The sequence below is a fragment of the Lemur catta genome, chromosome 3 (genome assembly GCF_020740605.2).
Source record: "Lemur catta isolate mLemCat1 chromosome 3, mLemCat1.pri, whole genome shotgun sequence".
Taxonomy (NCBI): domain Eukaryota; kingdom Metazoa; phylum Chordata; class Mammalia; order Primates; family Lemuridae; genus Lemur; species Lemur catta.
In genome coordinates this window covers 58,761,042-58,775,203 of record NC_059130.1, presented here as the reverse complement: position 1 = coordinate 58,775,203, position 14,162 = coordinate 58,761,042, and the positions used below count along the sequence as shown (strand labels likewise).

The window sequence follows — 14,162 nt, the reverse complement described above, 5'->3', positions numbered from 1 at the left end:
GTTTGTAGGAAAGAAAAAATAAAATGGTTATTTAAAATCACCAAAATTGTAAACAAGAAAGATTATATAGGCCTCAACATACTCTTCTTTTTTCCTTGCCAATTTATCCAAACTGACTAAATTAACTAGATAATTGCCCAATATCCACTTTGTGTTGTTTTGTATAGTCAGCCAAATAGTCAATGCCAGAATCAAGACTCAAATACAGTTGCCTGGCTCTCATTCACTGATTTAAGGAACTAAAGGAAATTGTTTAAAATCAACTCTTTTATTTTATTTTTTCAATATTATGAGGATATAGGGGAAAAAAAGATCTGGAGTGTTCCTCTTTTTCCTACTAAAATGTATCCTTATTATGTAATAGGCACTGTGCTAAGCACTTTATATGTGTTATCTCATTTTATCTGTACAACTGCTTTTTGTAGTGAGTATTATTTTCTTCACTTTAGAGTTGCTGAAAATGAAGCTCAGAGTATTTCAGGAACTTGCTCAAGATCATTTTGTTAATAAGTTGTGTAATGTGAACATAAACCCAGGCTTCTGGTTCCAGAACACCTTTAAGCACCACTGTCACGCTGGCTATGTTAAAAATGGCAATGGTTTCTTTGTGATATTCTTAGTTTAAATAACATATCTCTTCTGCATAAAGAAACAAATGCAAATTTATTTATAAAATAGGAAATGAAGCTCTAAGCTATGTGTAAAATTTTTGGCTAAGTGCCCATAGAGGGTTTGGCAGAAAATACTTGGAGTTACTACGGCTAGAATGAGCTGCTTTTCTGTTAACAATAAACACATTTTGGATTAATTTCTACAGGAAATACTTCTCTTGGAGATGAGCTACACGTAGATTTCTATACATGTGGTTTTCACACCTAGGGATCATGAACCTGAAAATGATGCACATGTTGAGAATTAGTTACACATCTTGCATGGTGTAAGTCATTGTGGAGAAGTACTGCAGCTATGTCAATATCTCTTTGGCAGCCAGCCCACCAATACAAAGTAATAAGGAGAATAGACTACATCAGGTAAGAAAAAGGACATATATCTGTCAAATCCTTAGAAAACTCAGACTTACATAATCATTTTTTTCTTGAAATAGAACCATTTCTTCATTAGATTATACCTAAAACTTGGATATAAAACAAATATAAAATGTGTATCTATTAATAAGATACATAAAATGTTTTTTCTTAGCTGTGTTAAAATATAAAGGAATAACTGAATCCACTGCAAATCATATAGGTGTTTATTTCTTCTCAGTATTAAAATCTAAAATGAGAATAAGGAAATGTGTTTTAAAACTACATGGACAAAGTGAATCAGTAGGAGAGAGAACAGCAGACAAAAGATATCAACACATTTTTGAAAAATGAAAAGCACATGAAGGAATTAGCAGAGATGAAAAAACTGAACAGTAAGGGCTTGCAGAGGCAAATGCTAATGACAAGCAGGCTAATTCATATCACAAAACCCTGAAAAGGCTCAAGAATGAAGGTACTAAATCACTGAATTCAGGAGTGAGGCATAAGGCTTCAAATGGGGGGGCGGGGAGATCAATGTGTGGGGTGGGGGTTTGAAAATTTATATAAAAGGCTTTGAGGCCAAAGGAGTTTAAAGGTTAATTATGTAGAAAGATTGAATCAATCATAAAGGAAAATGAAAGGGAAGCACCATATTGAGAACAAGGGATTCTGCCAAAATCTCCATACTAAATTATGAGACTCTACCTCCCGCCCAAGAACCTCTTTATATCTCTTAACTCTGATAACAGCAGCAACTAGGATTATATTCTACAAGTAAGATATTGGAGAATTCTTCTCTAAAGAAACTCTGCAGCCTCAGACATTTGTAGTCCAACAAGATGGTCAGCCAGGTTCCTACTTAATCACCGTCTATGTGAAACATCTCAGTTGACAAGCCTACCCATGCAAACAGTTTCCAAGCTTATTTTCAGTGTCTTACTTTTAAATGATAACAGAGGTACTGCAGACTTACAAAGAACTTCTCCAACATAAAAGTCAGACCAAAGCAAACAAAAAATTTGGAAGAAAGAAAAACAATGCAGGGAGCAGAAGAAGAGTTGAAAAAATTATCATTCTTATCCTTAGAAAGATAAGAGTAGATACTGCATCAAAGAAACAAGAGTAGGATGCTTTTATGTTTTTTTAGAAAAAGGAATAATCTGAGTGAAAAAGCTCGATAAAAATTTAAATAAAACAGAAATAAAAAAATTAAAACAAAATGTTTGGAAAAGTAGCTGATGAAAATCTCATATAAAAGAGAACACAAACCAAAGATGGAAAATAGGATCTAAAATTAAGAAAATAAAGAGCTCAATCCTGAAGAGTCAATATATAAGGGAAGTTGCAGAAAGAGGAAATAAACATATCTGAAAGAAAGAAACAACACAGGAAAATTCCCAGAAGTTGAAGGATAAGTTTCCATATTGAAAAGGCCTACTGAGTGTCCAGCACAATGAACTGAAAAAAGACCTGTACCAAGGCAGATTATTGTGAAATTCCAAAACATCAAAGATAAGCATATGATTTTAAGGGCTTAAAGAGGAAATTAAAAGGTCACATATAAAGGATTAAGAATTAGTATAACATCAGGCCAGGCGCGGTGGCTCACGCCTGTAATCCTAGCACTGTGGGAGGCCGAGGCGGGTGGATGGCTCAAGGTCAGGAGTTCGAGACCAGCCTGAGCGAGACCCCGTCTCTACTAAAAATAGAAAGAAATTATCTGGACAACTAAAAATATATATAGAAAAAATTAGCTGGGCATGGTGGCTCATGCCTGTAGTCCCAGCTACTCGGGAGGCTGAGGCAGGAGGATCGCTTAAGCCCAGGAGTTTGAGGTTGCTGTGAGCTAGGCTGACGCCACGGTACTCACTCTAGCCCGGGCAACAAAGTGAGACTCTGTCTCAAAAAAAAAAAAAAAAAAAAAGAATTAGTATAACATCAGATTTAACAACAACCTCTGGAAGGCAGATGAAAAAAGACAAAACACGAAACCCTCTCAAATTCTGAGGGAAAAAGATTAACAGCCTAAAATTCTATACTCACCTAAACTACCTGTAAGTATAAGGGTGAAATAAACACATTTTTGAAAATGCAATGTTGCAAAAATGTACCATGTAAGTACCCATTCTCAGGATGCAACTGGAGGATATGCTCCACCCAAATATGGAAATAGATGATGAAAAAGGAAATATAAGTTCCAATAAATTAGATCTAACAGAGATGAGAAGCATCAACTCTATAGGATGCTTAGAGAATTACCAGTCTACAGTAAAGCAGAAGAATTCTAGCTTCTAAAAGGAATATCTCCAAGAAAAAAATCAAATTGTTGGAGTACTTTGGTGTGTTTTGGGGGAAAATATTTTTCAAAGAAATTTTAGAATTCTTTGGGAGTATCTGAGAAGATTTATTAATAGTGACATAGAATATAAAACAAAAAAGGAGGTACTCACGTAACATTTACAGGAAAGAAATATACATATACATGGCTCAGAGGTAAAAATATGCACATGTTCATAATAAGGTAAATTCTGAATATTAATTTAGTCAAATATTTGATAAAACTATATCGACAAGATGGAAAGAGAGGAAGAAGAGCATAGAATAGTATAAAAATGTTAAATCCCAATCATCAAGAATAGGAAGTCAATACAATATTTAAGCATATTACAGTATTTAGAAATATGGAGGTTAAAACCAACAGAAGGTGCTAAAAGAGTTTGGGCAGAGGATCTCAGGAGTGGGTAAGGGCAAGGCTTTCTGCTTTTTGCTATAAGTTTTGCTATATATTGTAGTACAATTTGACCTTTAAACTATGTACAGTACTTATATTATTTCATACTTTTTTAAGTGTTGAAAAATCTCATAAGCACATAAATATTTGAGAAGTCTAACTTGTGATTATCTCTAGCACAAATAGACATATTCAGCAGTATTAAGGTTGTAAATGATACCTGTGATCATTGTAAAAGCACAATGTCTCTGATAATGTTTTCACAATCTTTTTATTTGATGTTGCATATTGCATCATGCCAATTTAATAAAAAATTTATTTTAGGAAAAAAATGTTTCTGAGTTTCTGATAACATACTTTTCCATTTCTTTTCTGTGCTCAAAAAGTATCCAATTTTCTAATGTCTGAGAGGTTTTCTAAAGGATTTTTCTTTTGTTAAGAACTGGCAATAAAATTTTATGCTTATAAGAAGACTGAAAGTTATTTTTGCCCTGAAATAAAAGAACACATTTTATATTTTGTAAATTTTAAGATTGAAAGAAAGACATTGTTTCTTTCACTTACTTTCATTTATACCTTTCATTGGTTCAAGACTTTTAAAAAATCTGTTCATAAATATTTAATTTTCTTTCCCTATGTCTTTCTTTGCATGGATTTCTAGTATTTTGATGATGATATATTTGCTAAATGATAAAAATCATAATGCCAGTCATTGGCAATTATGAAGCAAGGAGATGTGTAGGGAAAAGAGTTTTGTCTTCAGAGATGGACAAGCCTAGATTCAAGTCTTGGCTGTATGAGCCTGGGCAAGCCACTTCCTTGAGCCTCAGTTTCTTCATCTGTAATACCTACTCTGCAGGTTCATTATGAGGACAGAATAATACATGTGAAGTACCAGCAAAGGACATAACACAAAATATATATTTAATTAATAATTGCTATTCTTCTCTTTCTTATCTTTTCTGTGGCTCAAAGAGGCTTAATTTTAGGAAATTTGTAGACTTTGCATTCAAAATGCCTAAGTTCAAATCTTGGTTCTTCCATTCATTAGGCTGTAACCCTGGAAGTGATTATCTATTTTCCTTAATCTTAATTTCAGCACTTCTATATATCATAGGCATAATTATAAAAGCCCTGTGATGGGGCAGTGGTAAAGAAAATGTATATTCTACTAGCACAGCAACTAGTACATAAGAAGTTCTCAGAAACAGTAACTAATAATAACAATAAACTAAAGATATTGTTTCTCTTCATGGTTACTTAAAGTAAAATGCAATAACAGAAATCACTTGGTCAAGAATAGTACTTAGTGAAGTTACATGTGACATGTGGCCTAATTTAATTATCTCTCCATAAAAGAGAATTAGAGTATGTCTTCCAGGAAGTATTTTAATTCAACGATGTGATATTTGAAAGAATACTTACCTATATCTTCTTGTCAATTTGGTTAATCAGACAGAGTACCATCCCTTCTTTTGTGTCCCCTCTCTACTCTGCACATATTTCATTCATAATTTGTTTACTTGTCTTTTCCTCACTGTTATTTGGTCTACTAACCAAACAAGCGGCCCACTGAATTGATCATTGAATTGAGAAGTTGGTTCTGTCAGCCTGAACAATTTGGCAGCCCGGTGCAGCTCTGCTACGTATAAGGTAGAGGGAAAAAAAAAAAAATTGGGGCCATAGAGATACTGTCTGTAGGTCCAGCCTAGTTCCAGGATTTTTTGACTTTGGTATATTTCTTTCACTTTGAAGCTAGAGATATTATCTTATTCACATTTCAGTCATTGGCAATTAGGATATTACATAGATAATAGAAGATACTTTTAAAATGTTGCTTAATGAATGAATTAGGATGTACACAGACTCCTTAAACTTTGATCATCATACTGCCAGAGCAAGTAGCTAACAGCCAAAAACAAAACACTAAACTATTTTCTAAACCTATTTGAATTAAATAAAATCCCAAGCCCACTAGTATGCAAATTTTATTTTGTTTCCTAATGATGCAAATCCAGATGGAACATTTATTATATGCTTGTGTTGTTTCAAGAAGTGCAAAGGTAATTCAGTCACAGTTTGCCACCCCCAAGGACTCCCACTTAAAATGAAGTCACAAGCAAAGCCTTTTTACTGTACAAAACTTCCCTTTTATAGAGAGTTTGCTTAAAAATGTAAGCAATTTCACAGACGGAAGATCTGAGTAATTTCTTAAAGGTCATATTTCCCCCCAAAATTGGTTTCTTTACCCTTACATTCTTATTGTACTGGGTGGAATTGTTTTTTATTGTTTAACATTAAATTTAAGGTTATGATGACTTAAAAGTCATGGACTTTTGCTGTCTGGAAGCAGAATTTTTATACAAGCAAATAAGTAACAAAGTAATTTTCTTACCTTGTTCTTGTGCCTGAACAGCAACCCCAACCACGCATAGCACAATAAAATGAAGAAGTGGTTTCCTGAGAAAAGAAAAAAGCATTTGGCAAAAACTTATTAGCTGAACATTTACAACCATATAAAATCCAAAATGAAGTCTAATGTAAGATTAAGAATTAAACTATTATTTTAATTAGCATGGTACTTTAATATTCATAGTGATTAAAAGCAAAGGCTCTGGATTAAAGTTCCAGTTTTGCCACTTACTGTGTGACTTGGGCACTTTTTAATCACTCTATGCCTTAGTTTCTCGTATGTTAAACCTATCTCATAAGGTTTTTTGAAGATGAACTAAAAAATTTCATGTAAAGTACACAAAACAGTATCTGGAACAAAGGAAGCACTAAATAAATGTGAACTATATAGGTGATATTATTATATATGTCAAATTACCATATATGCAATTTCATATAAAATAATATTAATACAAATTTCCACAAAAAAACACAAATTACAGCCACTTAACTATAGAGTTTATAAGTTAATGGAACTATTAATAGATATTTATTTACATGAATGTTTATATGTGAAATCTACTTAAATATCATATTTAAATCATTTATACTAGATTCACGATTCTTTGATTTTGAAAATAGTAATGGCCTATAAATTTCAACATTGGCCGGGCACGGTGGTTCACGCCTGTAATCCTAGCACTCTGGGAGGCCGAAGCGGGTGGATGGCTCAAGGTCAGGAGTTCGAGACCAGCCTGAGCGAGACCCTGTCTCTACTAAAAATAGAAATAAATTATCTGGACAACTAAAAATATATATAGAAAAAATTAGCTGGGCATGGTGGCGCATGCCTGTAGTCCCAGCTACTTGGGAGGCTGAGGCAGTAGGATCGCTTAAGCCCAGGAGTTTGAGGTTGCTGTGAGCTAGGCTGATGCCACAGCACTCACTCTAGCCAGGGCAACAGAGTGAGACTCTGTCTCAAAAAAAAAAAAAACAGAAACAAAAAATAAATATCAACATTGCACATTTTGATTAGTAATTATGAGTATAATACCCAATGCCTACAAGTAAAAATGTTCATTCATATTGATTAGCTATTAGCTATTTAAGCAAAAATGTTTTATACATTTTTAATATAACCAAACTTTTGATAGATTTTGTTGAACATTCTTCATAATTGACTGTATCAAACTCTCAAATGAAAATTATAGAAATAATGTTAAAAAGAGATGATGAGCAAGCTGAAAATAGTACTTCATTACCTAACTCCTGTTAATATAGACCTTGATTCTGTTTTTGATTCTATCCCAGGGACTCTTCCAATGACATATCTGTAAAATGCAGTTCTGAAAGGAGTGATTACAGAGCTTCCTGGAAATCATTTATTTTTTTCATCAACTTCCTTGTATAATAATAGTAATAGGTACATTTCCTATTTATTACTAATAAGATGTTTTTACCTTTGTCAACTATTATAAGGAGCATCTTAATGTAAGAAATATAATCTTTTTACAAAGTTTAAGCCAACAATATAAAATTATACTACTTATAGTGAAACACAAATTTCATTTGTATTAAAACGGCATTTACCATTTGTTAGTGAGTGAAAAATGTACATTCTTGCTCATACTCAGTCCAGAGCATAGCTTTTATAAGACAAGGTTTTGACAGAATACTTAACACCTGTACCTAACTCTACAAACTAATAATTGAATCATTTCAGAAATTTCAACTGATATGGACAAATAGCAGAACCACATATTTTAATAAAGTCTATAAGACATTTCCATATATGGTATCATCCATTTAGATCAATGGTTCCCAAATGTTAGTTTGCCAAAGAATCACCTGAGGTGCTTGTGAAAAACGCAGATTCTGGGCCCTGCCACAGAGATGATGATTCAAAAATGTGGGGTGGATCCCCAGGATGTATACATTTTAACTAGATGATTCTAATACAAATTTTTAAATCCTTTTCTACTGCACTAGGGCAGTGGTTTTCAACATTTAGTGTGGTCAGAATCTCCTGGAGGACTTGTTAAAAATCGCTGGGCCTCACCCTCAGAGTTTCTGACTAAGTAGCCTGGGTTGGAGCTCAAAAATACACATTTATATCACATCCCCAGGTGATGCTGCTGCTGCTGCTCTGAGGACCACTGCTCTAAAATAGATGATACTCAAGTGATGATACAAGGCCCACTTGTTTTGGATCTTTTCTGATGTTGGCTGCACACTGCAATCACCTGAAGAGTTTTAAAAACTACTAATAATTGGGTCCTGCTCCCCACCCCCGCAGAGATTCTGATTTTAATTTGTCCATGGTATGGGCATTTTTAAACACTAGCCAGTAATTCTGATGTGCAAACAAGGTTGTGGACCATTGTGTGAGAAATTACAATTATTTCTGTGTTCTCCAGAGTGGATTGAAATGTGATCTGGAAGTTGAGTAAGGAGGCTATTTTCCTTGCAAGTTTATATTTCAATGCATAACTGACAGAATACCTATCACTGAGACTAGAAAATTGCTTAGGATTACAGTCACTGAAGAATAGTGCATCCGAATCATGCGGTCTTAGCACAGAGTAGAATGTGAACGGAAGCACATCTCACCAGCCCAGGATAATCAGGCTCACTTAGATGCTCAGAAACAACCTAATAGGCAGTTCTCCATTCAGAATAAAGCTAACTAATGAGTAGTACAACAACTAGCACTATTCACTTAGCAATTTAGCAAACTCATAGATTTCTCAAATGATCTCGCAGGAGAAAAATAAAGTTCCTTCTAGACATGTTAACAAGTCCATTCCTGATATGAGACAGGAAAACCTGAACACATCAAACATCATCCTTTAGCCAAGTGATCCTAGAGGATTATGACAAATCAGCTGAGCCATACCTTATGTAAGTGTACCTACGTACTAAAGCTGATGACTAATGGTGAGATAGAGATCAATGACTGAAATAGAGATGTCTTTCTCCTTTTCTGTAATATCTCCCAAAACCAATAGCCAACCAAAGAAGAAGAAGTCAAGTTCCTTACAAAACATTCAAGCCCCATATTATTCACCTTCAACTTCCTTTTTTAGCAATATAGATCCCACTACACCTGATATCTCCAAAGCTCCAGTCATACCAAGTTATTCTCTATTCCCTGGACAGACCTTGTGTATGTCTGAAATGCCCTCCCAGTCTCCACCTGTTAGTCTTAAGTATATTCAAGTCCTAATTAAAACAATACTTGCTCCATGAAGTTTTCCATTATTCCTAAAAAGTAATGGATCTTTCCCTCATCTCTGTACTCCTGATGCTTTAATTGTAACTTTATTATAGCCCTTATATGCTCTAATTTTTGTGATTCATTAGGAAGTAAATATCTGAGCAAGCAGCATGTGTTTACCTTTATCTGTCGTGTACCCATATCTTACATGAAATCAACACTTAAATCATATTTTTAAAAAGGAAAGAAGCAACAGTACCATCTCCAAAAGACTGAGAAATACAATGCTTTCCCATGGACCTGATTCTTTTAACACTTGAGAAAAGTGAAGTAACATAAGGGTACTTTTAGTTAGGTTTCCAAAGGGAGAAAGACGAGAAATAGAATTTTTTAAAATCTGCCATGGTAGGGTATATGGAATGCATCTTCTTTCCCCCCCCCCCCCCAACCTTTTTTATCACAACTCTTTTTTTTTTTTTTTTTTGTCTCTGAAGTGGGAACACAGAGAAGAGATCAAGTTTCACTGACAGTTATTTTGATAAAGACCCAAACTCCAATGTTGTATAAAATAGATATTTAATGAATACAAGCTTTTGGGGGGGAATGTCTGTTGGGCTGACCTTGTTTGTTTCTTTGGAGTTTTTCCCCCTATATTCCATTTACTCGACATTTCCATAACAAAGAAAAAATATCAAGTTTCCACATTAGCTGTAGATGGTAGAGTGCTCAAGGGCAACAGCTGGTCTTTGTCCTTTTCTGGGTCTTATCTGGCTCATCTATCATGTGATGACATAAACAAGCACCACATGTACGCACCATCAAATTGGTATTAACTGATCAACACTTAAGTGCACATATAGTAATAACATTCATCGGGTGTCGGGCAGATGGGAGGGGGGAGGAGGAGATGGGTATATACACACCTAATGGGTACGGTGCGCACCGTCTGGGGGATGGATATGCTTGAAACTCTGACTTGGGTGGGGCAAAGGCAATATATGTAACCTAAACATTTGTACCCCTGTAATATGCTGAAATAAAAAAAATGAAAACAAAAAAACAAAACAAAAAAATAAAATATTTAAATTAAAAAAAACTAATTTTCTATTTGTATATTTTACTTTCCAAATTTAAAATCCTACAATTTGTATGATGAGATCCTATTAGTATACTGGCATTAAGGGACAAAAATCAAATTATTTAGCAAGATGTTATATAAATCATATATTAAAATATTTGATAACATATTTTAATAAATGTGTTATTAAACTATAAATCTGGAAAGGTCTTCCTGCAGTTTGGGCCAAATTCTATATTAATTAAATAACTGATAGTCTACTAAGTTTGTTAATTTGTTCATATATTTAGTTTACTCCAACAAAAAATATATTAAATATGAATATTTTTCAAATATTCAAAACATGTTTGTTTTCATTTACTGTTGTGTATGTCTGGACTGTGTGACACTAATACAAAGTTATAGAAGTACATATATACCCAGACATTTAACAAAATCAGAGCAGATTTAAAAGAAGTCAACAATATGATAACAAACATTTAATAAAGGTCCAAAAAATATAGCCCATGATATTAATATCTAACAAAATATGAAACACACTGTATGAGTCTGGCTGGCTAGCCACATTGTCAGGTTAACATCAACCACAGTACAAATATAACCGGACACGTGAGAATAAAGGCCTAAAATGAATAAGGCAGAAAATAGATATCCAAAGACCATACTCTGAACATTTAAGGGACTAATATCCATCCCAGGCATCTTCCCTAGATAATTCTTAGAGCTATTTAACTTTCTCTTTATCTGAAAGTCCAAGTTACTTTGTGGGAATCCCAGCGACCTTTTAGTTTGGGGTACCCATGAGACTCTAAAGTTAGGTATTACATGTCTTCAGGCTACTGCGGCTCATTCCTACATAGATGCAGTTTACAGTAGTAAGAAGGACTTGCAAAATCTTGTGACTAGGGAACTTTTTTTTATGAGTTGGTCGTTTTCTTTTAAACCAATTAAAAAGGGTGAATTCATCTGAAAAACACACACATGTGATATACATCAATAATTTCAGTGATTTCCACCACAGTATGTTTAGGTGCCAAAACCTTCTCAAAGTCATGACAGCTTTACAGATTTTGCTCTTTACTAGCTGCTAAGACCAGAAATAGTAAAATTTGTGTTCTTTTTTCCCAAAATAACTGAAAAAAGTTCTCATCACAGCAGTGGGGATAAAGTTGGATGCTTCAGGGAGCAATGTAGTATTGCTACTAACTTATATACAATGAATTTTTCAGACTATCAATTCAACTTAGTAGGTACTCTGTATAACTAATCCAGTGTGAAACATACTACAGGTTGAGCATGCCTAATCTGAAAATCCGAACCTAACTGCTCCAAAATCTGAAACTTTTTGAGTGCTGACATGATGCCACAAGTAGAAAATTCCACACCTGACCTCATGTGATGAGTCACAGTAAAAACTTTGTTTCATACACAAATTGCTAAAAATATTGTATGAAATTACCTCCAGGCTATGAGTATAAGGTATGTATGAAATATAAATGAATTTCATGTTTAGACTTGGGTCTCTTCCCCAAGATATCTCATTATGTATATGCAATTATTCCAAAATCTGAAAAAAATCCCAAATCTGAAACATTTTTGGTCCCAAGCATTTCAGATAAGGGATACTCAACCTATAGAGCCTTTGGTTAATTCCAATCATTCAAGCAATTCATGAGTACAAGAAAGATAAATGCTTAAGGACTTCAAATAGTCAAAGTACCTGGAATCCAGTTAGTGGGATGGAAGAAAAATACACCTAGTCTGTCACAGTAAATACCACAGAGATTGTGATTGTTACCTAGCCTAGCAATTCCTAGTGTTAAATAAAGATTTTTAAATGAATGAATGAATCAATCTTCAGCCAAGGAAACTATCAGGTGGTCTTGAGTTTCAACAAGTATATTACTTCTCTAGCATCTTCTACCTTCACACTGATCCCAAGATCAAGAAAAGTCAAGTCTCCCTAACTTCCACTTGTTTAGCTAAGAAAGTAGCATGGTTTAAAAGCCTTTCAGGATCTGGTCTCTGTTTCTCTCTCCAGCTCTAGTTCCAGTCGCTTTTTCCCTAGACTGTGCTCCAACCAACTTCATTTCTACATGCACTGTGCTGTCTCATCTCTGAGTCTTTTATTGTTCCCTCTGTCTGGAAAACGCCATGTCCCTTCCCCTTAGGTATCAGTCAAGATTTCATTTCCTTTGGTTAGCTTTTCCTTCCAGTATCATCCTTCCTTACTATACCTACGTACCCAGGACCGCTAGATGCCCTTCCTACATATACCCTCATCACATTTTATTATACTTGGTTGTTTTAACGTACTATTTCCTCTATTAGACTGTACTTATTGGGAGGGTAGCAATTGTGTCTCTGTCTTGCTCAATGATTGTGTCCCTATTGCCTAGAACCACACTGGGTACATACAGTTGGAGCTCAGTAAACATTTCTTGAATAAATAAGAGAATGAATGATGAGTAAATGAATGGCAGAATGTAAGCCTTTTATGTGAATGAAAATGCAACAGTCTTCACTTCTCACTCTGAGTTATAAATTCTAAAATAAGTCACAGTTGCAAGGCATGGCAAGGAAACTAGCACAGCTAATCTAATGCCCATAATAAAATTTATTTTCCTTCTGCAACTTCACAAATTACCAAGCAGAATGTCTAAACAACACTCAAAATTACTTTCCATAAATTACATTTCCTCTCCCTGAGACATCAGTTTATTTTAAACATTTATTTGAACAGAAAGATAACTAAGCAACTTAAAAAAAATAGAATTTCTTGCCAGCTAAGGAATGGATCTTTATATCCAAAGAGGTTTTTTAATGTTACAGAAACACTTTAATTACCATAATAGCCTGTCTAGAAGCCTTTCTGATAATATGTTAAATCCATGTATCTAACACTGACTTTGGGTTTCAGTTTCCTTTTATAATTCCACAAATTCACATTAGGCAACTCATACAAAAGCAGTCCCATGAAAGAAAATGTCTTTAAGGATCCAGTTTTAAAACTGTAAATGTTTTTGGGTGACTAATCAGAACTGTGATTTTAAAAAGCTGTTCTTGCTCTTACAAAACGCCACCACAAAAGGATGGTAGAAAATTAAAACCTCAGGGATTTCATTAGGAACTTCAGTGGCTTGACATTATCATCAGCTAATCAGCTGCTTCTCCCAAGTCCCTCCCCCCATCCAAGGGTTTGTGGCATTTTTTTCAAACTGAAGAACTCCAAAAGATCGGATTTTTTTCTAGAAACAACTTTCTCAGCCCAGTCATTGACTACCTCTTCCTCAGTCTGCACGTGTGTGGTTGGAGCTGTGAGTTCTGTAATCTGACATAATTATGAATTACCCTTAATTCTCTGCAGCCCATCCCCACTAGCTCCTGTAAGGAAACAAATGGGATATCCAAGGTCTGCAAGGCCCCAGACCCACAGGCCCTCTAAGAGGTCAGGGGCCACCAGCACCTTCACCCAGGACCTGCTACCCATCCTGACGTCTCTCCACACGGGTTCTTTTGCCATTCCACGTAGTATAATTTTCCTCAGAAGTTCCTCCGGTGTCATCCACTCTATTTGGTTTCCCTGCTTCCCTCCCTCCCCCCAATCATCTGGACCCAATTTACAAACCCCAAACTGCCCAAGAATTTATGCAGGGCCTTTTCTGGGAGCGTCTGGAAGGGAAGTGTAAACCAGACAAGACAGAGGCCAGGAGCAAA

The 14,162-nt window shown here is 34.9% G+C and overlaps 1 protein-coding gene across 1 annotated transcript in view; it reads right to left on the bottom strand.

Moving 5' to 3' along the window:
• Window positions 1-14,162, bottom strand: part of COL24A1 (collagen type XXIV alpha 1 chain) — a 330,570-nt gene that overhangs the window by 314,356 nt on the left and 2,052 nt on the right. The window contains exon 2 of the mRNA XM_045547618.1: window positions 6,155-6,219. Within this exon, the coding sequence (XP_045403574.1) occupies window positions 6,155-6,219 (65 nt within the window). The remainder of the gene's footprint in view (window positions 1-6,154; window positions 6,220-14,162) is intronic.